The following is a 27446-nucleotide window of genomic DNA, read 5'->3' on the forward strand; positions in this document are numbered from 1 at the left end:
TGTATACGGGTAATATAGTATAGTAAAGAGAAATAAACAAAATAATTAATTAATCTAGTGGAAATCCACAGGAGAGCAATAAAAATAGAAAATTAAGGAGTTATCTCCCCTATAATAACAAAGATGAAAGCTAACGAGATCCTAAAGACTTAATAATAGTTATGTATGTGTTTTTTCGTGTTTTGTTCGAAAGGTAACCACTCCTGAAGAAGTGCCAAACGTCTAAATCCAATGGACCAGTCACTGGATAAGTTTGGCACAGAAATGTTAACATAGAGTGGTGAATAAATCGATATATCGAATTTGAAGTCTCTGTCTCTTTTGAATATGAAAATTTAAAAGTTTAAAAACCTTATGATATATATATATATATATATATATATATATAAATGCATTTCGTTGATGTTCGGTTTCAGACGCGTGTCGAGCTTTCTTTCTTTATGGCTGATCTGCAAGCCGTGCGCCTGTCTCATCGTCATTTTCTGATGCTCGTGTTGCGTTTGTTTGGTGTTCGTTTTGTGACGGTCTTTTTTTTTATGAGACATTTCTTTGATAATAAATGTCAGTAAGTAATAGTGAAATGAAATTCGGACGCTGTGTTACAGTGATGCAAAGAAAATAGGTATATCATACAGAAGAATAGCTTACGGGAATGAGAAATGTTTTTGATAAGGAATATCAGTAAGTTGTAGTGAAATGTAAGTAGAAATGATGTGCGAATATCAGTAATTAAATGTGATATGAATTTACAAATGCTGAATGATGTCGGTGTTTTTGCTTTAGTTGGTGGTCTTGTTATCTCTTTTCTAGCTTTTGGTGGAGTAGAAGAGGTTAGAAAGAGTCAAGTGGTGAAGACATTATTTCGGCCTAGCTAAAGGCATCTGGAAAATGTAAAACTGCTGTCACAGAAAAACCATTGTTCCGCCGTGGGAGAAGTTCTGTTGCAGTGTTAATTTAAATTTGGCTATGGTGGATCGAATCCACTTCATGCCTGCAAGATACTCTACATCACTCCCCTCGCCAGTGAGGTTCCGGGAAAGGAAACGAACGAACAATCGAAGGAGAGAAACAGATGTATGGTTGAGGAGAAATTTTGCATATCAGGAGAGAGGATCATTGAAGTGTATACGGGACAGTTTTCTATTCGGATTAGTTCGAATAGCGGTATCGCTTTGTGTGGTAAAATGTGTGCAGTCAGTGACTGGGGAGTACAGCAAATGAGCGCTTGTGTGCGCGTGAGGGCGTATACAGGAGTACAGGTGCACGTTTCGAAATTGATTGTAAAATAAGCTCAGGTGAGCGAGTGAGTGAGTGTATTCTCAATTCGTGATATGAAAGATCTTCCTGCAGGGTTGCAGTGTGTGAAATGTCTTGAAGGTGAAATGCCTGAAGTGAAATGCGTCTGGTGCTGTTGTCGTGGTTAATTGCTGAGTTAGCAAGGACGACAGTGTAAGCGTGCTGGAGGTGATGCACGAGACAGATCATTTTCGCTGTTAATTACGTGACCAAACGGAGGTCTAACAGGGGGGAATTATGTCTAAACATGAGCGCAGAGTATCTGAACATCCGCTGTGCTTTGAGTCGGGAGAAGAATTGAGCTGACGCAGACGTGTTGCAAAACAAGGGGGTAGGTGTGCAGAACAGAGGTGAATGTGCAATAGAGCTTGCAAGGATGAGGCTAATGCTAGTGCATTGATTACAAATACAGTGCACAGTGTTGAAGGTGCCAGTGATTAACGTAGTAAGTCTGAGACTGCTAGCCGGTGCATGAGGTATTATATGCCTCGATCGTGTAGGAACAAAAGTGTGGCACGCTGGCGCATTGTAAGGGACAAACAACTTTCTCTATGTATGCGTGACCGACCTACGGTCTTACAGAGATGAGTTGTGTCAGACATGCCATTTAACTTCCGCAGATCGCAGTTCCCGGTGAGACCATGCTTTGCCATGTCAATCAAAAAATCCCAAGACCAAACACTATCGGTGGCAGGCATCCATTTGGGGTTTTCCATTCAATCAGGATAAAAAAAAATTGATAAACCGATTCCTTATAGGATTTCCCGCTAAAATTGGCCACACCCCATTTTCAACCATAACTTTTACCAATTTTGACATATTTTGCTCAAACTTGATGCCAGCATTACTTAGAACTCATGGGATCTTTGAATGCTTCAAGTTCTCAAAAAAAACAAAACAAAAAAAACAAAAAAACAATCGATGATTGGAAACAATCGATAAACCGATTCCTTATGGGATTTCCCAATCAAATTGCCTGCAACCCATTTTCAGCCAAGCGTTTACCAATTTCAACGGCTTTCGCTCAAATTTGATGTCGGTGTCACTTATTTTGGTTTGAAATAAAGCGCTTGATCACTTAATAAATCCCAATTTAATCCTGGGCAGCGCCAGGCTATACTGCTAGTAATCAATAAAACTTATGATGACGTGAACGAATTGACATATTTAACTGAATCATCATAAATTAACTTTCATTTCAATGCAATGTTAAAATTAGCTTCAATGAACCGTCAGTCACCCAATGGGTCACGGGTAGCCTAGTAGATTTTTAAAATTATCCACTAATGAACGATCACTCATATTGATGTGTCAGTTGTTAGCAGTCAGCTTTTCGAAGCAACTGGTTTAATCAAATAAAACTAACTATTCTTTATCAAAACTAAATGAATGAATAAAGAAATAATATGGAGAGCTTCTTATAGAGACAAGGGATTTCTTGATTTCTTATATTTTACTAAAAAATCGATATGATGATGATGATGATGATGATATATATATATATTGGAGTGGCTGTGTGGTAAGTAGCTTGCTTACCAACCACATGGTTCCGGGTTCATTCCCACTGCGTGGCACCTTTGTAATGTCTGTCCTTGTGTTATGCTTGTTTTACTGGCATTATATTTATTCAGCATATTCATCAGAGCATGAGTCATGACGTCTTGCGTAAGTATTTAAGAAGGAGAGTCAGGCAAATTGACAACATTCGAGGAAATTGGGAAAGAAGATATACGTAAGATGAGAAAGAAAACGAGAAAGAAGTAACGCAGAAGTGGGTAGCATTCGAGGAAATGAGAGCGAGAGAGAGAGAGAGGACAGAAAGGAAAGCCTACGTAGAAATGAGGATATACAGAGTGAGAGATAGAGAGGGGGAAAAGCATTCATGATGTGGTAGGTAAGAAATGAGAAGAAATACAGGAGGGGAAGAGGGAGAGAGAGGGGGAGAAAGAGAAAGCATGCGAGGAGGTGAGGAGAGAGGACGAAAAAGAGATAGAGGGAGGGAAAAAAATATTAGAAAACACCCATAAGTGATGGTAATATGTGTAAGTATTGTCATTATTGAATGAATAACTGCTTCACGAAAAGAAATGTCTGATTGGTTGATTGTTACCTACATTACGGGAATTACTTAAGTTATCACATATCTCATGTGATGTTCCATTTGAAAAGGTGGTAAGATGTTTTATAGATTTTATCCAAAGTTTTCTCTCTGTGTCTCAGATGAACTACCACTTCTGAAATGTCAGTTTTTTTAATTTCCCCTCAACATTATACGAACTTTATTCACAATGACAAACTTCACCGCTTTCAGTGTCCGTTTGATCACTTACTAAAGTTTGTTATATTTAATAGTTACGAAAATGGCTAGTACTAACAATGTTGTAGAAGTGGAAGAAATAGACAGAAGTTCGGATTTTTCGGAAAGTGTGGATGAGAATGTTATATTCTTTAGTGATGATCTAATTTTGTCACTCGTCGATGGAATCGTTGATATAGAAGACATCCAATCGCTCTGTATTCGTTTAAACATATCTCATACCGTATTTGAACATTACAAACAAACACATGGTGATTTATTTGAATTAGGTGTTAATATTCTCCGTTTGTGGCGAGAAGTAAACAATTTAGGTGATTTTGAAAGCTGTCGACTGCTACAAAAAAATCTCAACGAACTCGGACACCGTTTTAAAAGTTCTCAACTAATATCATCTTTCATTCAATGGTGCACTACTAAGATGTGCTGTTGCAATCGTGTTCATGATCATGCATTGGCAACGATAGGTCAGTTTCAAAAACGAAATCAATCGTTGATGAATGATGTACAGGGAAAATTTAACAACTGGTGCGATGGCTTAGATCTACAACAAAATAGCACCAACATGGCTCTTTATCTTCAACTTTATAAAGCTGATTTTGAAACAGAAGAAAGGCATTTTTCTAAAATGTTATTTAACATAAATAAGAGTTTGGATCATCATTTACCACGTGATGCTTTTTTGTCGACTTACGGTTGCACCGATGTAACAAGTAGTATTTTAAAGAAATTTACTATCATATCGAAACCAGTCACTTCGTTTTTACACGAGAGGAGGTTGATGTTAATGAGTGGCTATTTCTCTGATATGACAACAGTGAGTGAGTTTGGTATTCATTTAAACATTCTGCCTTCTAAATTACAGTCCATTCATAATAAGAATAAACATTCTGTCAAACTAACTGCCTATTATGTACTGCATACCTGGAAACAAAATTGGTCGAGCTTAAAAGAAGAACGTCACATCCATGAACTCACAAAAGCTTTAAATGACATTAATTATATAGAGCTTTCAGAAAAACTCTTAAAGGATTATGAAGCGTGGAAGCTGCAGCCTGTTCCAACTAAATTTTATCAAATGGTAATTGCGAAAAGAAAAATTTCTAATTTGGGACAAAATTCGATCTCAAATAGTGCATCATCTCCGATGAAGATTTCCAAAGCACTGCTCCCTCCCAATGGATGATTATAATCAAAGTAAAATGCAATGATTAAAAGTGCAGAATTTCCTTTAGAACTAAAACGAAGATTTGAGCTTATTCATGGGATATTTTACACAGAGATGACTTTCAAGTGATTTTACTCAAAAAGGTGACAGTTTATAATTCTCTCTTTACTTTTTCAAGTTGAATTTAACAGATTCTTTACCTCACTTCAGAAAACTGTTTTTAACTAACGGTGCCAGGCTCTTTATTACATTTTTATTTTTTCCCGTCCTTCTATGTATGTATGGGCACACTACAAATGATATAAAAAAAACTGGCTATACTGGTGTAGACTGTGATGAAACAATATCGATTACTTATTTCAGTAGCGTGACTATGTTCATGCTTGATGTGGAAAGTTTACTTTGAATCGATTCTTTTTATGAGTTACTTCCTGTTGTCTTCTCTCTTTCCATTTCTTTTTCAAGGCGTGTATAACTTATAATTTCATTTGTTATTTACCTCGTATGATATGCCAAACATTGTTTGAAATTGTTAGGAAAAAGAAGACAAATCTTTTTGTGCTCTTGCAATAACTGAAAACTTGAGATTATGTCATTCTTTTAATACCATGTTGTCTATTTCTGAAACAAACGTCCACTGCTCGAAAACGATGCTTTAATTTATTTTTCTGTTAAATATAATCGCATATGATTACAAACGTTCTTAATTATAATAATAATGATGATGATTTCATTTATTTACCATAAGGGCGAAATTAATAATTCCTTTGTTAACTACAAGGATTTACATTAAGAAAAACATTATGGACAACACAGAATAAAACCAAGAATATGTGGATGTGTGTGAGGCCAGAGACTTTTGGAAATTATCCATCGGTCCCAGGCTGAACGTTCTCGGGGAAAGAGCGGCGAGCTGATCTCCGAAACCCAAGGTTTCCCCAAGAACGTTGTCGCACTAATCCTCTATAAAAAGCTAAAGTGGACGTTTCATTTATTGCAGTGTTCGAGGGCTGTGAGCGAATAATCCTGTCTATTTCGGCACAAGGCCTGAAATTTTGATGGAGGCGGAGGGTGGGGGTGTCTAGTCGATTAGAATCGTTTGCACGCTGACTTGGCGGTATTTCGTCAGTCTTTATGTTCTGAGTTCAAACGCCACCGAGGTCGATTTTGCCTTTCTTTCAAATTAATAATTTTTTTTTTTCATATTCGTGATCTCCGACATCTGAAACTTAGGAATCCGAAAAAATATTTTCAAAAACATGCATTTTTGAAGGAGAGGTGCGAAACTGCATTAGCCCCAGGATGGTTATTATTAATAATGAAAATTAAAATATTTCAAAACATTAATAGGTGCAAGCGTAGCCCTACGTGGACCTTCCACCATAGTTCTTGTTTGCTCAATGCCTTGTGCATGAAAGTAGACAGAAACTGTGCAAAGCTCGCCGTGCCTTCGTCCAGATATGTTCACAGTTTGTCTGTATCGGTACTACTAAAGCAGCGCGGACCCGAACGCGCAGTCGCGCGTCCGCGCTAGCTAGTCGTGAGTGGTCGATCCTAACCCTAAACACGTATTCATTTGCACACGCGGGTTAGGGATAGGGTTAGGGTTAGGATCGACCACTCAAGACTAGCTAGCGCGGACGCGCGACTGCGCGTTCGTGTCCGCGCTGCTTTAGTAGTACCTCTGTATCCCTTTATGCTAAAACATTAACTTAGTAATTCGATAAACTGTAATTAATAAAACTTCTGTACTATCAATGTATGCTTCCGTTGTTAAGGCAGGCCCTCTTGCGCTTAGGTGAAATTTTAGTCCTTCAGTTTCATTCGGAAAAGAATGGGGCTACGTGTTGGATTCTTCGATCTCAACGGTGAGCATTTAGTTCTTCGATTAAATGAATACCACCTACTCGGGGAAATTAATGGACATTTTTTCCGGTATTGGTATAACCTGATGTAATAAGGGGCATTCTTTCGATAAAGGCAATTTCCGAAAAAGATTTTATTACTTTGGGGGTTTTTTTTTCACCTGAATTGGTTATCTAGTACGGAGACGTGACAGGGTGATCAGAGCTGGTTGCTATGCTACCGAGTCCATGTTTCCCGGAGACCGCTCGTAAAGCAGAGCGATAATTTCCCGTAGTAGCAATGTTATAATCGTAATTCGTTTCCAGAAAAATATTTTGGGATAATTTGTTCAGTTTGGTTCGATTAATAAAGTAAATAAAAATTAAGGGGGAGATAAGTAGTAAAAGAAATAAAGGGACAAATCAATTTCAGAGGAATCGTAGGCTATCATTCAATCAGGAATAGCTGGAAACAGCATTCTTCAGCGGTTGGCACGGCGACGACTAATCAATTATGAATAGGTACACCTGTGAAAATTGTAGATCATGTGGCCTTACTACATGTGGTGCCGTTACTGATGGAAAATTATGGCAGTGCAAGCATTGTAAATGGAGCAAATCTGTTTGTTACCGTTCGTTTTTTGAGAGAATTCATATTTCTTGGCTCAATATCATTTTAATTGTCTATTGTTGGTCAACATCGGTATTCTGAATGATGGTGCCTACACGCATGAGATGATTATACACCTACAGAATTTTGTTGATCCTCATAAAAAACACGTCCACACACAAAATGTGAAAAACGTGGATGCGAGTAAAACGGAAGTTACGACGCCAGTTTGAGACATCAAATGAAATTGTTTGTGTCATATTTACATGAATTTATATGGCGTACTTTCACAGATAAAAAGAACACATTTGTTCATTTTTTTAGCCACGATCGCCAGTGTTTTAGGTTGTGTAAAAAAAAATAAGTTGACTTATCTCCCCCTTAATTTTTATTTACTTTTTTTAACAGACCCAAACTGAACAATTATCATATTTTGGTTAATGTTTACAATATTACCGGAAACGAAAACCTATAAAATCTATAATACTCATAAATAAATTGCAATAAAGGAACAGTGGAATTTAAAGAATATTTTATATAAAGTAAAAAGAATGTGAAGATCATTTATGATAAAAAAATATTATTAATATAATCGGAGATGTACTTGCATAGCAAGTGACCTGATCTGAGATCGTGTGCTGGAACGAAAACAATTGCAGCATGGAAGGTGTTTATAAGCCATTTAAGAAACACACAAAAACAGTTAGATTCACTTCAACATTTAAATTTAATTTGCCAAAATATTTTCATTGCTTTGAGACCGCGACCTGTTCACTGCATCTGTGATACAGCACAGAATTTTGTCAGTGAACAGGTCGCGGTCTCAAAGCGACGAAAATATTTTGGCAAATTAAATTTAAATGTTGAAGTGAATCTAATGGTTTTTGTATGTTTCTTAAATGGCTTATTAAACACCTTCCATGCTGCAATTAATATAATCGTTTTCTGAATCACTTTCACTCGCACTAGACTAGTTAGATATAGCCTGGACCAATCTTTGGTCGAAACCTATCTAAGTTTTATATACAGTACTTACACAAATATATATACAGACACACACACACAAATACGTAATACATACACAAAAAAAAAAAATAAATAAAGATAAGCAATTCAGCTGAAAAAAAATTAAAGAAATAAAAAATTTTATGGAAGTTGCTAAAGAAATACTTTTATTATTCCACTACCATTATCAAAAGAATGCCTGACAAACTTAGATTTTTGATTTATAGGTACAATTCAGGGTAAGAGACAGAAAACTCAATCAAAAGAAATGAAAGGCTAAGTTGGTCTCAGAAAGATTTGAACTCAGAAAACCAGGGTGAAAAATGCTAGTCATTGTATCCAACATTCTAATGTTCTTGCCATTTTGCCACCTTTTGGATATAAAAACTGGCAATATTCTTTCACTCTCTTAGCTTGTCTGGGTATTGCTAACTGTTACGGGTATTTAGGTATTTCTAGTAGGAATATAGTAAGAAACAACATATACAATAGAAATATCTGTTTGTTTACTCACATTTTCATCTAGCTGAATGAAAAACCATTTTGCTAGATTACAAGCAGATATATTATTTTCAGTATTTTCTCAATAAACATTTTTCCATCCACACTATACATGGACCAAAAGAGTAACTTAAATGCTTGAGCTAAAACATGACACTCTTTTTTTACAACACGAATCAAACGCATAATACTTTTATAAATACAATTTTTTTTTTATTTAAATCTTGCTTTTATTATTCATGTTGTAATTTGAAAAACATTTTATTTATCTATATATGTACTACTGTCCATAAGCTTTGTAAGTAAATATGTTGTTTTAGTCATGTGAATTCCAGCATCATTTACACTAGAAGAATTCCATAATCTGGAAGCATTTTCAAAATAAATAAAAACCATAAACATATGGTTACGTCTCTGTTTTTTTTCTATACCTTCCTTAATGAATATTTTTGCTTTTTATTGTAGTTTGCTCAAAATAAATATGTTTAATTCTTTAATCCTGCCTTCTTCAAATTCCATGTTGATGTTGAATAATATCACTCACGATAACGTCAGTGAACATTTATTAAAAAGAATAACAGCAGACAGAGAAATGAAGTGATTCCACTTAAAGGGACGAATGCAACATTCTCAAAGACTCGGATCAAAAATTGTATTGTTCACCAAAAATCAAAATTTCTTTGGATGTGCATGTTTTGAATATCATAAATTTCGATTCTGCAAATAAAAAAAAAAAAAAGAAAAGAAAAGAGAATTGGTACAAGGTGACTCCTCTCCTTTTCTGTAATCTCTTTAGCTTTAACATCTTTGGGAATTTTTTAATTTTGTTGTATGTCAGGAGGGTTATTTATGTTATATTTTTGAAGAATCATAATCTCTAATAGACCTGAATACAAATTTTCACTGAAAATCAGAAGAATTCCTCATTCCCTACCCACACTTTTGTGTTAAGTATCATACTCTGTGATGCTTATAATTTCTGGCCTTATTCTTTAAGAATACGGGTGAATGCCTATATAACCACTTGTTTGATTCCCCATTGCAGAACTTTTATTAAATCAAGTTATTGCGGTAATGATGTCCTATAGTTATTCTTTCTACTATAGGCACAAAACATTGTAAAGTTCTATAATTAAAATTAAAATAACCTTATAAAAAAAATGAGCATTTTTTTTTCTATAGAATAAGAATAATTTCCTTAAGTATTGAATAACATAAGTGTTATGTTCTCTTATTCACTTCCAGCTATTTTGGTTGATTTCTAAGTAAATGAAAAAAACATATTTTCTAAATTTTATTTCTTAAGGTCCACTCTGGATCTTTTAGTCCAATATCTAAAATCTACCAAAAGCAATAACAAAAAGAGAGGCAGCAAGAATGGAAAATGGCAGGTAGTACATACGATCTACCTCAGAATCTTTGATTTCTTTTCCTTCTTAGATGTCCTCTGTGTTCAAATACACACATATTCATGTGTCAAAATCAAATCCTTAATTTATAGATATCACTTTGATAGCTGCTGGCTTTCAGTTATTTTCATTTTATTGTGGCACTTCTACAGCCATCTTTGGCACCTTGATTACTGTATTAATTTGTTTAGTTTGAGACTCATTTTTTTTATGCAGTGGCACCTTGGGGAAGTGTCTTCTACGATAGCCTCGGGCCAACCAAAGCCTTGTGAAGGGATTTGGTAGATGGAAACTGAAAGAAGCCTGTCGTATATATATATATGTATGTGTGTGTATATGTTTGTGTGTCTGTGCTTGTCCCCCCCCCCCCCACATCGCTTGACAGCCGATGCTGGTGTGTTTACTTCCCTGTAACTTAGCGGTTCGGCAAAAGAGACCGATAGAATAAGTATTAGGCTTACAAAGAAGAAGTCCTAGGGGTTGATTTTCTCGACTAAAGGCGGTGCTCCAGCATGGCCGCAGTCAAATGACTGAAACGAGTAAAAGAGTTACATGGAAACAGATGAGGATAGGCGACAGGATGGGCATCCAGCCATAGAAAGATCTACTTCAATGAATTTGATCCCATTCAGGCATGTATAGAAAAGTGGATATTAAAACGATGACGATCGTGTGGGCTGAAATGATCCAGTGTTTTAGCGTATGTCACTATATCTTCCCTATATCTGGCAAAAAACATTCACTCGACCTCAAATTATAAATGACGTCATATTCACAACTACCCACTCCGCTCTAGGACCAGACCGTCCTTCACACGAAACATTTTAGAAAGATTTACATTTGATATCCCTAAACCACACCTTCTCTTCTCCAAATCCCAACAATGATTCAACCATCACCACTAGTCATGTATTGTACACAGGTTCTTGAAAACAATTCAACAACAAAAATATTCCATTCTCTACAGTAACTATTAATAATATCAGTATCCATCTATGTCTGCCCCGATCTACTTTTTCCTATAATACTCATCATTCCCTTAAGAAACTGTATAAAAAAACACAGGCTGAAGTGGCCTACTTTTTGCCGTACTCCGAACAGACAGAAGGGATAGAAGTCATGGGGGAGTTGCAATGTACATCCGAGAAGATGTCACACCCCTACTACTACTATCACACTCAAACTCTGTATGTGATACTTTAATAGTACACATAAAACAAATTGATGTAGTTGTATGCTCAACATACCGTCCACCAAATACCGCAAAGCAGGAAGGTAAATTTGAGGACAGCCTCAGACGCATAGAAGAGGTCCTGACAAATCTGGACCAACACATCAATATACTTTTCCTAGGCGACTTTAACCTCCCAAATGTTAAATGGCCTGAAGGTCACATCCTCTCTGGGATGTCACTGCATGAACAATGCCAGGCAAAATCATTGCTAGAACTATCCAACATGCTGTTCATGGAACAAGTGATACCCCAACCAACCAGGGGAAGCAATATTTTGGATCTCTGCTTCACAAACAATGTGAGCCTAATCCATAATGTGAAAATAACGCCCACATCTCTCTCAGATCATAACATTATAGAATTAACTATGTATGGTCCTAGACAACCCACTGACACCCACCCCACCAGGAGGACTCAAGCAATATCCAACCTGAATTTCCACGGGGCGGACTGGAAGTCAATTCGCAGAGAGATTCGAAATCAAAACTGGCATGACAGGCTTTCTATACAAGACAATGACCTCAAACTAAGTCATTTTATGTCAACCATACAAGACATATGCACCAAACACGTGCCATATAGAAAGACCAGCAAACATGCCAATAGAATTCCTAGAGACAGGAAAATCCTTATGAGACACAGAACAAAGGTCTCAAACCAGTTAAATAGAGAACTGGAGGATAGGAAAAGGGCTAAATTAAAACTAACACTGTTAGAAATAGAAAACAAAATTAAACTTTCCCATGAAAAGGAGAGAGCAGAGAAGGAAAAGAGAGCAGTAGAAAGCATAAAAACAAACCCCAAGGCTTTCTATAGATTTGCAAAGGAGACTGCTACGGTGCAGTATAAGATAGGACCCCTGTTCCTGCCTAATGGCTCACTGACTGCAGATCCCACATGGATAAGTGAAGTGCTCAGTACACAATTCAAGAGTGTCTTCACCTCTCCTCTGAGTCACATGCAGATAAAGAACCCAGCTGATTTCTTTGACAATAGCACTCAGCAGAAGGGGACTGCATCCATTACCTACATCGACATTGAAGAGGAAGATGTGATAGCTGCCATAAATGAAATGAGCTCAAATTCGGCAACTGGCCCCGATGGTTTCCCAGCTGTCCTCTTAAAGTCGTGTAAACAAGAATTAGCAGGACCACTCCGGATACTCTTCCAGAGTTTCCTTGCAAATGGTAAACTTCCCAAAAAGCTGAAGGAAGGCACCATATGTCCTATCCATAAAGGTGGAAGCAGAGCAGAGGCTGGAAACTACAGGCCCATCTCTCTGACTTCACATATTAGCAAAGTCATGGAACGAATTGTCAGAAGGAGATTGATTGCGTTCCTAGAAGAAAATGACTTGCTGAATGAGACCCAGCATGGTTTCCGTCCAGGTAGAAGCTGCCTCACGCAGCTCTTGCAGCATTATGACTGGGTCCTGAAGCAGCTACTTGACCATTCAAATGTTGATGTGATATATCTCGACTTTGCAAAAGCCTTTGACAAAGTTGATCATGGCTTGATATGTCACAAGCTGCGAAACCTTGGCATAGCTGGTAAATTAGGAGAGTGGCTGCATGACTTCCTGAATGGTAGAAGTCAGACAGTTGCAGCCAATGGAGAACTATCTAGGGAAACAGAAATATTGAGCGGTGTTCCACAGGGAACTGTTCTGGGGCCACTACTGTTCATAGTGGCCCTTCTGGACATGCCCACGGTCACTCGGAGAGCCACTGTCACTAGCTATGCTGATGACACAAAGATATCTCAGGCAATAAAGAATCCTGATGATATTGTAAGCCTGCAGAATGACCTAAATGCAATATATGAGTGGGCAGAGCAAAATAATATGCAGTTCAATGCAAAAAAATTTCAAGTACTGCGCTACAAGACCACAAGTACCTCCCAACTGGCATACACAGGGCCTGGAGGTACTGCAATCCCAGAACCACAAACAGTGAGAGATCTGGGCATCAACATGTGTAGTGATGCATCATTTCACATGCACATTGTCAAGTTGACAGCAAGGTGCAGACAACTGGCGGGGTGGATACTGAGGACTTTCCGTACAAGGGATCAAAAAGTCATGTTGATTCTATGGAAGATATTTGTTCTGAGCCGCCTAGACTATTGCTCTCAGTTGTGGTCACCACACAGTGTTAAGCGGACAGCAGAACTCGAGGCAATTCAGCGGCACTATACAAAAAAGATCACCACAGTCCAACAGATGAACTACAGGGAGCGACTGAAGGCACTAGGTCTCTACTCCCTGGAGCGCAGGCGGGAGAGATATGTAATAATATACATATGGAAAATACTGGAAGGACTGGTGCCAAACTTTGGTATCAAGTACTACAGGAATGCCCGCACGGGTCGCCACTGCATGGTGCCAAAGGTACCGTCCACTGCATCTCACATAAGAATGAGATACTGCAGCAGCCTCGGTTTCAGAGGACCTCAGCTCTTCAATGCCCTGCCAAAACATTTGAGAGACATGCAAGACATGGATGCGGAGGTCTTCAAGACAAAACTTGACGCTTTCCTCTCCAAGATACCAGACGAATCAATGGCTCGTAATGAGACGCAGTTTAGGGCAGCTGTGTCAAATTCTCTTATACACCAGATGTGCCATCAAAACTCTTGATTGGACCATGTCAGGTGGGGGAGAAGAGCCATGCAAGGAACGTGAAAATCACGGTGGTGCACCAGCATGACCGCAGCCACTTGGCTGAAACACATAAATAAAAAAAATAAAATATATATACATACATATATACGTGTATATATATATATATATATATATATATATATATATATATATATATGTATATATATACCTACATATATATGCATATACATATACATATATATACTTATATATACATACACACATATATCTATATATATACATACATATACATTTTTACATACATATATATATATATATATATATATATCATCATCATCGTTTAACGTCCGCTTTCCATGTTAGCATGGGTTGGACGATTTGACTGAGGACTGGTGAAACCGGATGGCAACACCAGGCTCCAGTCTAATTTGGCAGAGTTTCTACAGCTGGATGCCCTTCCTAACGCCAACCACTCAGAGAGTGTAGTGGGTGCTTTTACGTGTCACCCGCACAAAAACGGCCACGCTCGAAATGGTGTCTTTTATGTGCCACCCGCACAAGCCAGTCCAGGGGCACTGGCAACGATCTCGCTCGAAAATCCTACGGGAGCCAGTCAGGCGGTACTGGCAACGGCCACGCTCAAAATGGTGCATCTCATGTGCCACCCGCACAAGAACCAGTCCAGGGGCACTGGCAACGATCTTACTTGGCTTGCCGGGTCTTCTCACGCACAGCACATTTCCAAAGGTCTCGGTCAGTAGTCATCGCCTCGGTGAGGCCCAATGTACGAAGGTCTTGCCTCACCACCTCAGCCCAGGTCTTCCTGGGCCTACCTCTTCCACGGGTTCCCTCAACTGTTAGGGTGTGGCACTTTTTCACGCAGCTATCCTCATCCATTCTCACCACATGTCCATACCAGCGCAATCGTCTCTCTTGCACACCACAACTGATGCTTCTAATGTTCAGCTTTTCTCTCAAGATACTTACACTCTGACGGGTATTCACATTGACATTACACATCCAACGGAGAATACTGGCTTCATTCCTTGCGAGCTTACGTATGTCCTCAGCAGTTACAGCCCATGTTTCACTGCCATGTAGCATGGCTGTTCGTACGCATGCGTCATACAGTCTGCCTTTTACTCTGAGTGAGAGTCCCTTTGTCGCCAGCAGGGGTAAGAGCTCTCTAAACTTTGCCCAGGCTATTCTTATTCTAGCAGCTACACTTTCAGCGCACCCACCCCCACTACTAACTTGGTCGCCCAGATAGCGGAAGCTATCGACTACCTCTAGTTTTTCACCCTGGAATGAGATAGATGTTGTTTCCTGTTTGTTTACAGTCTTTATTGCACCTGAACATCTGCCACAAACAAAAACTAACTTGCTAGTTAACCTGCCTTTGATGTTGCTGCACCTCTTATGTGTCCATAGCTTGCACCGGGTACATCTTATAGAGTTACTACCTTCTCCTTTTCTACATACTGAGTAGGGCCATCTACCTGAAGGGGTTTGTGTTTTATCTACCTTCCTACTTATTAGGATTTTGGTTTTAGCTAGGTTGACTCTAAGGCCCTTCAATTCTAGACCTTGCTTCCACACCTGAAACTTCTCCTCTAGTTCTGATAGTGACTCCGCAATTAGGGCAAGGTCATCAGCATAGAGGAGCTCCCAGGGGCAACCTGTCTTGAACTAGAAATAAGGCATCAGTAGTGCTTTTACCTGGCATGAACCCAAACTGCATCTCATCTAAATTGATTCGCTCCCTAATTAGTTGGGCTATGACCCTCTCTGTAACTTTCATAACCTGATCTAACAGCTTGATGCCTCTGTAATTATTTGTATCTAAAGCGTCACCTTTACCTTTGTAGCAGTTGACTATGATGCTGCTACACCAGTCATTGGGTATGACTCCTTCGTGTATCACCTGGTTCGTAATACGGGTGACTAGGCTATAGCCAACACTGCCAGATATTTTGAGCATCTCTGCAGTGATTCCTGATGGGCCGGGGGCTTTCCCGGTCTTCATACTCTTAATTGCTTTATCTACCCTGGTACTATCAACTTGGATAGCTGGTCCCTCTATTGGGTCGACATACGGCAGGCTCTCTTTCTCCCATTCATTCTCTTTATTAAGCAATCTATCGTAGTGGCATCTCCAGACCTCTTTCTTTGCATCCTCATTTAGTGCAAGCGTACCATCATCCATGCGAACACATTTCTCTCCTACAACATCACTATTCTCTCTCCTACACTGTCTTGCAACACGAAATACCTCGAGTCTTTGGTCCTCACGGCGCAGAACATTGGCAAATCTTTCCTTATCTACTTCCCCTCTGGCTAAATAAACCTGTCGCCTAGCCTCCCTTCTGGCACATTGGTACAATTCCCTGCTACCACTGTTCTTCCAGTCCTTCCAAGCCTGTTTCTTTTGTCTAATAGCCCTGTCTACCTCCTTGTTCCACCACCACGTTACTCTGGGTCGGGAGGGGACCTTACACCACCCACAAATCTGGTCGGTGGCTTTCAACAGGTTGTCCCGCAGAAATCTCCAATTGTCTTCCACGTTGTATGATGCTATATCCCCTTCTATTTCGTTAAATGCTTCAAGTAACTTGTCTCTAAGTCTCTGTCCGTTTGCAGGGTCTTTAAGCTTCCACACCCTTCTCCTCCAAGCCTGTCTAATTCTGGGCACCCATTTTGCCTTGATCCCAAAGTCGCTAACTACTAATCTATGTTGTGGGGTACATTCTTCGCCAGGGTAGGTTTTGGCATTTATAAGCCGCCCTCTTTCCCTATTTCTGGCGAGGATGTAGTCGATTTGGCTAGAGTGTCTGCCGGAGCGGTAGGTGACTAGGTGACTGGCAGGTTTCCTGAAGTTGGTATTGCAGACCATAAGATCGGTTGCATCACAGAACTCCAGCAGTCTGGTTCCCTCCTCGTTGCGGGAACCGAAGCCATAGCCTCCATGTATGCCATGGAAGCCTCCAGCACGACGTCCGACATGACCTTTGAAGTCTCCAGCCACAAAGAGAAGGTCCCTGTCACTCGTCGACGAGGTAGTTTGCAAGAGGGTGTCATAGAATTGGTCTTTCAGACCATCTGGTAGCCCCGGTTGAGGTGCATAGGCTGAGATGACAGTAGCTAATCTATGATGAAGCACTAGTCTGATCTTAAGTACTCTGTCACTTACTCTAACGACCTCGATTACCTTATCCACCCATTTCTCCGCTAGAAGTATTCCTACGCCCCCGACCCCGTCAGTGTTCCCTGCCCAGAAAATCTTGTACCTTTGTTCTTTGCCTGTGAGGAACCTTGCAGAACCTCCTCTCCATCTTACTTCCTGGATGCAGCACATATCTACGCGTCTCCGTTCAAGCATCTCAACAATTTCACCAGATCTACCTTTCAGCGTGCCGACGTTGAGAGTGCCAATCCTAACATATATATATATATATATATATATACATATACATATATACATACATATATAATATACATATGTGTGTGTGTGTAAACAAGGTTTGCTTTGTAGGAAGTGTTGAGATGCATTGAGATATACAGATATGGAGAGAATTATTTCCAAGTGCAGGATAATGCATGAATAGGATAATATCCTTATATAGCAGGAAAAATTTGTTTGCGGCAAAAATCTGCCTGAGGTCATGTCAAAAAACTGATTTGGCATTAATCGATTTTCTTTAAGAATCTGCTTCTTCCAGCCAAATTGTTGTATCAATTATGGTTCCTTCAGGAGGAAGGAATAATAGACTTCAGTGATCCCTTTATATTTACTTCTAACAAAAGAGGAGCGTGTGGCCCCACAAGTCTATTTTCACCCCCCTCCTAAAAACTCTACGAACCTCTAAACTTCTTTGTACTGATCAAATATACACTATTCCGGTAAACTGAAATAATAGCAGAATCACTGTAAATGTTTTTGCTCTGTGAATTTTAACTATGTTAAATCATTTCGAATGTCATGAATTCATCTGATGAAAGCGTAAAGTCGTTAGAAACAGCGGTAATAGATTGACACCTGTACCTCTACTGTTACTCATCATCGTCATTTAACGTCCGCTTTCCATGCTAGCATGGGTTGGACGATTTGACTGAGGACTGGTGAAACCAGATGGCTACACCAGGCTCCAATCTGATTTGGCAGAGTTTCTACAGCTGGATGCCTAACGCCAACCACTCCAAGAGTGTAGTGGGTGCTTTTACGTGTCACCGGCACGAAGGCCAGTCAGGCGCTACTGGCAACAGCCACGCTCAAAATGGTGTATTTTATGTGCCACCCGCACAAGAGCCAGTCCAGGGGCACTGGCAACGATCTCGCTCAGAAGTCCTTACACATGCCGCGGGTACAAGTGCCAGAAAGGCGACGCTGGGCACAGGTACCATCACAATTTCGCTTTCGCTTGCCCCAATAAGTCTTCGCAAGCTGAGTTTCGTGTTCAATGAAGGAGACGACACTCATTTATATTTATTCACCTGTCTCAGAATCTGCCCTTCCTAATTATTATGGACCGTATATTTAATATAATGTACATCTCTAAACAGCTCAAGAGCGGATTTCTTCTCTTAGCTGGGTTTAATTATCTACTTATACTGCAGGAATATCATCCGGCTGGTACTTATGTATCAAGTTTGATATTTACATAATATTGTTGTGTGTATACTATTCTGACCTAACGAAGTGCCTCAATTTATGTACCTAATTCAACTGAATCTTCATATATTTATATCTATCTATCTATCTATCTATCTATATATATATATATATATATATTATATTATATTCAAAATAGGGAAATCCGGTTTATGGGATTACCTTAGGTTTCCCAACCATAAACAGTTTATCTTTATGGCGTATCATCAGATCCTGTTGGCCCTTAAAATATCCCTTATGGGATGGAAATCCTAAGGTAATCCCATAAACTGGCCTTTCCCATTTTTAATATGATATATACTGCTTTACATCTTAGAGTGTGCTTACTCTTTCGGATTTATGTTTTTTACATAAGATATGTGTGTATGTATATATATATATATATATATATATATATATATATATGTATATAGTTTGTAGATTAGAGACAGGTGTTCTCAATATAGAATATACTTCTTAGTGCTCAAGAGATTTAAACTTGAGCAGGTAGAGGAGTAAATGTCAGGATAAACATGTTAGGGAAGTTGATATACAAAAAATGTACATGTGTGTGTGTATGTGGATATATATATATATGTGTGTGTGTGTGTGTGTGTGTACTAAGGTCAGTCTGGGTGTGAAGTTGGGGCATTTCCAGAGAAGCACTTGATGTAAAAGCACCCATTACACTCTCAGAGTGGTTGGCATTAGGAAGGGCATCCAGCCATAGAAAACCATGCTGAATCAGACTGGAGTCTGGTGCACCCTTCCAGCGTGCCAGCCCAGTCAAACCGTCCAACCCATGCCAGCATGGACAATGGACATTAAATGAGGATGATGATGATATATATATATGTGTGTGTGTGTGTGTGTGTGTGTCTGTATAACAAATAAAAGAGTAAGCAATTTTTAAACTCTTACAGCTGTTTCTTTCACGTTGCTCCAGTCCAATCAGCTGACAAAAAAAGAGTAGTACCTGTATTTCAAAGGGCTAGCCTTGTCACGCTGAATCTCCCCTGAGAACTACGTTAAGGATACATGTGTCTGTGGAATGCTCAGCCACTTGCACATTAATTTCATGAACAAGCTATTCCGTTGACCGTATCAACTGGGAACCTCGTCGTCATAACCGACAGGATGCTCCATTGTATACCACTTGAGATGTTTGCTTTACTTAATGTTCGCTTTCCTGTTTAACAATCGTATATGTATACATGTACATATATATACATATACACACACACATGTACATGTGTGTGGGTGTTTTGTACTTGTGCTTGTCCTCACCACCACCACTTGACAAGTGATATTGGTTTATTTACATACTTCTAATCTCAGCAGTTTGGCATGAGACCAATAGATTAAGTACCAGGTTTAAACTAGGCAATGCTGGTGGTGTGAGTATTCTGCGGCTATACTCCAATGGCTGAAACAATTAGAAGAGAGAAAAAATAAAAGACCTTGATGAGATCAATATAACAAAGTGAGAAGCAGAACAGGACATTCTTATCACTTGTTTGGTAACACGTGCAACTGCAGATCGGAAGACAGAGTACTTCAGAGAATTGGAACATTGTTGGGGAGAAGTGTATCTTCAATCTTTTACTTGTTTCAGTCAATCGACTGTGGCCATGCTGGGGCCCCACCTTGACAGTTTTTACTTGAACAAATCAACCCCATTATATCTTTTATCTTTTACTTGTTTCAGTCAATGGACTGTGGCCATGCTGGGGCACCACCTTGAAGGTTTTTAGTTGAACAAATCAACCCCATTATATCTTTTATCTTTTACTTGTTTCAGTCAATGGACTGTGGCCATGCTGGGGCACCACCTTGAAGGTTTTTAGTTGAACAAATCAACCCCAATATATCTTTTATCTTTTACTTGTTTCAGTCAATGGACTGTGGCCATGCTGGGGTACCACCTTGAAGGTCTTTACTTGAATAAATCAACCCCAGTATATCTTTTATCTTTTACTTGTTTCAGTCAATGGACTGTGGCCATGCTGGAGTACCACCTTGAAGGTTTTTACTTGAACAAATCCAGTATATCTTTTATCTTTTGTTTCAGTCAATGGACTGTGGCCATGCTGGGGTACCACCTTGAAGGTCTTTACTTGAATAAATCAACCCCAGTATATCTTTTATCCTTTACTTGTTTCAGTCAATGGACTGTGGCCATGCTGGAGTACCACCTTGAAGGTTTTTACTTGAACAAATCCAGTATATCTTTTATCTTTTGTTTCAGTCAATGGACTGTGACCATGCTGGGGTACCACCTTGAAGGTCTTTACTTGAATAAATCAACCCCAGTATATCTTTTATCTTTTACTTGTTTTAGTCAATGGACTGTGGCCATGGTGGAAGCCAGGCTGTTTATTTTATTCTCTACTCCTCACTTTTGCCAACTACAATAATCAAGCTTTCTACTATAGGCACAGTGGTGGCATATGGCCTAGTGGTTAGAGCATCAGACTCGTGGTCAAGGGATCGCAGGTTCAAATCTCAGAACGGGCAATGTGTGTGTTTATGAGCGAAACACCTAAGCTTCATGCAGCTTCGGCAGAAGGTAATGGTGAACTTCTGCTGGTTCTTTTACCACAACTTTCTCTCACTTTCTCCTCCTGCATCTAGCAGCTCACCTGTGATAGACCGGTGTCCCATCCAGGTGGGGAATGTATACGCCAATGAAACCAGCCCTTATGAGCCAAGCATGGCTCAAGAAGGAACAAGCAACAACAACTACAGGAACAAGGCCTGAAATTTGTGGGGAGAGGCTAAGTCGATCACATCAACCCCAGAACCTGACTGGTACTTAATTAATTAAGGTAAAGTTGACCTTGGTAGAATTTGAACTCAGAATGTAGAGATGGGCAAAATACCACTAAGCATTTTGCCTGGCATGCTAACAATTCTGCCAGCTTACCACCTGACCAACTACAATAATAACACCAGCACCACCAACACCACTAATGCCAGCAACACAACCAACTCTCCTCCCCACCGATCAGCAACATCCCCACCATCACAAACAACGTCCATCCATTAACAACATCCCCACCACCTACAACAACTTCCATCCATTAACATCCCCAACAACTACATACATTTCTCACATGGAATGTTAAGATCACAAAATTTTGGAAAGAAGTATATTAGACTAAACCAAACTACTCGACCTGTAATGTTATTTTAGGTCAATAGCAGGATGAACACGAGAAAGTCATTGTAGTGAGAGGCTTACTGTCAATTCAGTTATTTGAATAATAACAAAGCTGTTGAAGTTTTCCTACTTTCAAGTTACTAGGTTCTAGACTCAGTCCTCTGAAAATTTAACATGGCATCACATATTCTCTATAATAATATTAATATAGGCACAGGAGTGGCTGTGTGGTAAGTAGCTTGCTTACCAATCACATGCTTCCGGGTTCAATCCCACTGCATGGCACCTACTATAGCCTCGGGCCGACCAAAGCCTTGTGAGTGGATTTGGTAGACGGAAACTGAAAGAAGCCCGTCGTGTATATGTATATATATATATATATGTATGTGTGTGTGTTTGTGCATCTGTGTTTGTTCCCCCACCATCGCTTGACAACCAATGCTGGTGTGTTTACGTCTCCATAACTTAGAGGTTCGGCAAAAAGAGACCGATATAATAAGTAGTAGGCTTACAAAGAATAAGCCCTGGGGTCAATTTTCTCGACTAAAGGCGGTGCTCCAGCATGGCCAGTCAAATGACTGAAACAAGTAAAAGAGTATTGTCTTCAAAATTAAACTGAATCAAACACAGCTGATTTCAATAGGAGAATAAAAAAAAAGGTAATGAAAGGATTAAAGCAAAATGAATGAACAAGCAAAATTATGCAAAAAATTTAAACAAAAAGGATAGAAAAATATTTTATAATTTATTATTTTTCCATTTGTATATCAATTAGAAATTTCCGTTATAAAAGAAAAAAAATCCTTCATAAAATTCATTGAAAAATAACAAGTGATACAATTAGAGATGGAAAAAGTCATCACCATCATCATCATCATTATCATCATCACAGTCACTGGTCATATCGATATAAACCCCTAAGTCATATGTGGATTAGCGTGAATGTATATGCTCTTGTTTACTAATAAAATACATATCACATGATGGAAGGCAGAATTGATTATCATTGATTATTGATAAAAAAATACTAAAAAGTTTTTTGTTTTTTTTAGTACAACATTGTTACTGTGCTGCAAATATATTATTATTATTAATTTTAATTGCATTCTGAATATCAAAAGATCAAAATAGCCCTCTTACATAAGATTCTACCTGAATTTAAAAACTGCTCCCAAGCAATTTTTTTTTTCCCCTAAAATAATCAATAGCATATTTCATATATTTCAAATTAAGAAAATGACCCAAATCAAAAGATAATTCAATATTCTGCCCTTCCTGTGATATGTCAATATATATATATTTGAAAAAAAAAAAATGAATAGAAATGGCTTTTCTGATAATTTTTCCATTAACCCATTACCTCCCATAATTCTATTAACTGGAAATTTTTTTTATGAAACTTTGATTTCTAGCATAAAACAGCCTTAGAAACACGCTGGATTGATCAAAATAACATTTTAAATAGAAATAAGCGAGATATTGGGTGAAAAATTAGCAAACCTCATTTGAATATCAGAGAAATATACCTAGCAGATATAGCAAAAAGGTTAGATATGTGTAAATATTGACAGATAATTACGAAATTTGTAATTTTTAAGTGATCTCATATGAGATCACTGGTAGGTAATGGGTTAACATCTAATTATTAAAATGGTCATTTTTATTCATTTTTACAAATATATAATATTGCAAAAGGATTTTCTATTTCTTAATGAGAAATTTTGGATGAAAATTCATAAATACTTTTATGCATTAAAATACTTATGAATTTCCATCCAAAAGTTCTAGTTATTACTTCACCCTATGTTATAGCAGCACCACATCAATAACCATCCTGCATAAATTACTCTGGAAGATGGGAACAATAAGTGGTGGCTGGAATAAATAGCATAGAAGCTAGTTGTATGCTGTCAACTTAATGTGACAGTCCCCTGAAGGGAATAGTACTATTGTTGGTTAGAACTAGGAAGCTACACCACTTCCTGTCGGCCTTAGAAGCCTGTTAGGAGTGCACTTGTAAACGTTTTCCATAAACGAACTTAAAGAACATATATATATATATATATATATATATATATATATATATGCATATAAACATGCATATGTACATACATACATACATACACATATATATATAAATATATATATATATATATATACACATACATACATATACACAGACATATATGTATATACACACACACACACAGGTCTGCATGTTTGTATGTAAGTATTAAGCGATGGGCATCTATCTTAAAAGATCCTGACAATTAATCTGATTGCACTTCCACATGTCTCAGGCTAACAAGGTACTCCAAATGATTACAGAAATATCTCCATTCAATCAATCAACTGATCAATATAACAGTCCTTGTATAGTCAAACAGTTGTAGAATGCTTCTCAGCATCTTGTAAATCCATTTTGCAACATAAGTTGTGTTTAATATAGGAAACAAGCAAAAATGGACAACCCAAAACATTGCTACATGTATTTAAATAGCAAGGTCACTTATTCAGTATAGATTGATTTGATCCTGCTGAGAAAAGGCTCGATATTGCCTGATGAAATTGTGTGGCTATGTAACTATTTAAAATTATGTAATACCATGTAAATAAACCACCATGCTATTGAAACATATGTAGCAATATTTGAACTCTCCATTCTCATATATATATATTCCAGTTGTGTAGAGTCTAGAATGTAGTTTAAAGTAACTGAGTATCTCTTCCTCTACTAAATAGCTAATGCCCAAACTGATCAGTCTAGCTGATTCTATATTGCCCTACATAGTCACATGTGGAGTTGCAAAATTCGAAGCTTGTGGACAATCATTGTGAAGCCCAAAGGCATTAACAACAATATATAAGTAGTAATGTGCGTATTCTTAAATAAATAAATATATATATATATTTTTATATATGTATATATATATTATATGAAGTTGAAGCAGGTATAATCATTTGAAAGGAAGTTCACTTTGAAACCAAGTTGTTCCAAGTTCAATCTGTGTGACACTTTGTGGAAATGTCTTCCAACATAGTCTTGGACTGAGGAATGTATTGCGAGTAGAATTTGGCAGATGGGGAGCGTGTGTTAGCCTTTTGTATAGATATGGGTGTGTGCATAAATATATGTGCGTGTGTGTATGTTAGTGTTTACCAGTGTGTTGAGTTGTGTGACTTTTTTTTGTCAACAAAGTGGCTTAGTGACTTGATAAGTAGAGATTGATTAAAAAAAAGTACCAGATTAAAACATGATTGACTAAAACTCTTGAAGGCATTTCTCCCATCATGGCTGCAGTCCAATGACTGAAACCAGAAAATGAATAAAAGAAAATTATGTATATATGAAGACAAAATTTCTGTACAAACTCCTTGAGGTTGTCACTGTCTTTGATTGTTTAATTATTGTGCTTCTGCTTAACTGGTGAACATGAGAGAAAGTTTGGTTCCCAAATATCAGACAGAACAAGGATGGTTTCCAATCTACTGTTGTCTGCACCAGAGAATTAAGAAATATATGTAGAATTATTTATAAATATGGTTGGCGTTAGGAAGGGCATCCAGCTGTAGAAACACTGCCAAATCAGATTGGAGCCTGGTGTAGCCATCTGGTTTCACTGGTCCTCAGTCAAATCGTCCAACCCATGCTAGCATGGAAAGCAGACGTTAGACGACAATGATGATGATGCAGTGGAAATTAATATATGCCCTATCCCTACCTGTCATTTTGCTATTCTTACATACAGACACTATTAGAGAACTTAACATGGGAGCTAATAAATGAGAAAACATATGTAACTATAAATATTTATATTTATATATAACGTGAGAGAGTTAGGGGTTGGGGGTTCAACCCACTAAGGGATAGTATCTATCCAGTATACTGCTGGGAGGGTACCCAATTATTGCTACACTAGTGCTATACTAGGTGCAATCAATGGGAGCGGGTAAAAGTGGAGGTTTTACCCAAAATTTGTATAACAATTAGAAAATGGAGGATAATATGCTGAACCCAACTACTTGCAGACGGTGTATCCCGTTGAATTCATTAATTTAATTCATAGCAAAAGTGACAAAAAAAGGAAGAAAAGAAAAAGAAAGAAAGAACCAAAGCACAGGTGTCTATGGCAGACTATGTTATTTTGCCAACATGGTTTACTATATATATATATATGTATATAAATATAGATATGCAGGGCAGGGAATCGTCGGAGAAGCAGGTTACTGTCAATCCCTATATATTTATGTATATAAATATATAGTATGAGGGAAAAGAACCAAGGTTTATGAACTCATCGATGAAAATCCACTGTCACATATAGAAAAAATTTATAATTAAAAGTACAATAAATAAGTATAATATAATACAAAGTAAATATCATAAGATCAAGATAATAAAATGACTACATTTATATATATAGTTCTTTTCCCTAATACTATATATTTATATATATTTTATACTGTGAAACTTAATTTAATTTTAATTTTTAATAAATTGATTTTAATTGAGTTTTTACCTGTAATTTTGGATTTTATCCCTAATATTATTATTATTATATATAATATATATATATAATTTCATTTAGGCATAACAACATTAATAACCTGTTGTTAGAACTCAATATACATGTACTTTACAATAAAGTATTTGGGCAAGACAGAGTTAATATATAGTGTAATACAAATTATTGAATGACAACAGAACAGAAATTACATAATCAAATTCAAGAGGATTACATAAATCTCTTGTTCCATTGTCATTCAATAATTCACACATGACTAATAAACTATAAATCTGTACTTTGTATATGTATATATGTATATATATATATATATATATATATATATATATATATGGTAAGAGAGAGAGAGAGAGAGCTTATAACTTTCCTTTTGTTTCTGCATCTCTAGAGAATAGTGTTTTAGGACAAAATAGCACTGAAACCCAATATTATATTAGAAGTCATGTATAGCAGCACCAAGAGCTGCATGTGGCTTGTGAGCCATAGTTTAGCCACCGCTGTCCAACAGTGTCAATAGGCATGCTAGAAACAGCAGCCAGGTTCCTATCTTATCTTAAAAAAAAGGAAGAATGTGTTGAATAATGTAGTGATTGATTTACAAACTGTGTTTGAATATTGGACATGGCTCACACCTTTGAAGAAGATTGACCTAAACAATAAGGAAATGGGAGGAATTAAACTAATGAGAAGTTGGGCATATTTGTTTGTCTTCATTTTCATTGTCTTACATTGGCGGACAACTTCAAGTTCTTCTTGTAAACTAGGATCTTGGTTTATTGCTGGAGCACTTGTCTTTAACTGTTCCTTATTACTAACAATTCAACCATGACATAAGAGAAGAACCATAATGCAAGTTTGTAAAACAGGCAATGGAAAACATAAATTAACATACCTAATCTAAAAGTAGAAATACAAAGTTTATAGTAAATGCTTAAATTTGTGAATATGTGCTCACTATGTCGTCAGATACCTTACCCTCACGGCTATTGGTCTGTTTGTTTAGAAAATATAATTTAAAATTCAGAAACTTTGAGAGACATGAAATAATTCAATTTTAACAGTGGTAATCAAAACAGATAAATCTATAAACAAAAGCAAGTGAATA

The 27446-nt window shown here is 37.7% G+C and overlaps 1 protein-coding gene across 1 annotated transcript; it reads left to right on the forward strand.

Annotated features, from left to right (window-relative positions):
- Positions 1-3009: 3009 nt before the first annotated feature.
- LOC149137908 (uncharacterized) lies at positions 3010-9141 on the forward strand. The gene has a single exon (XM_089364062.1). It carries the CDS (start codon positions 3657-3659, stop codon positions 4794-4796), a length of 1140 nt encoding a protein of 379 aa, XP_089220188.1. The 5' UTR covers positions 3010-3656; the 3' UTR covers positions 4797-9141.
- Positions 9142-27446: the final 18305 nt, after the last annotated feature.

Source organism: Octopus bimaculoides, chromosome 1 (genome assembly GCF_046866305.1).
Source record: "Octopus bimaculoides isolate indiv1 chromosome 1, ASM4686630v1, whole genome shotgun sequence".
Classification (NCBI taxonomy): Eukaryota; Metazoa; Mollusca; class Cephalopoda; order Octopoda; family Octopodidae; genus Octopus; species Octopus bimaculoides.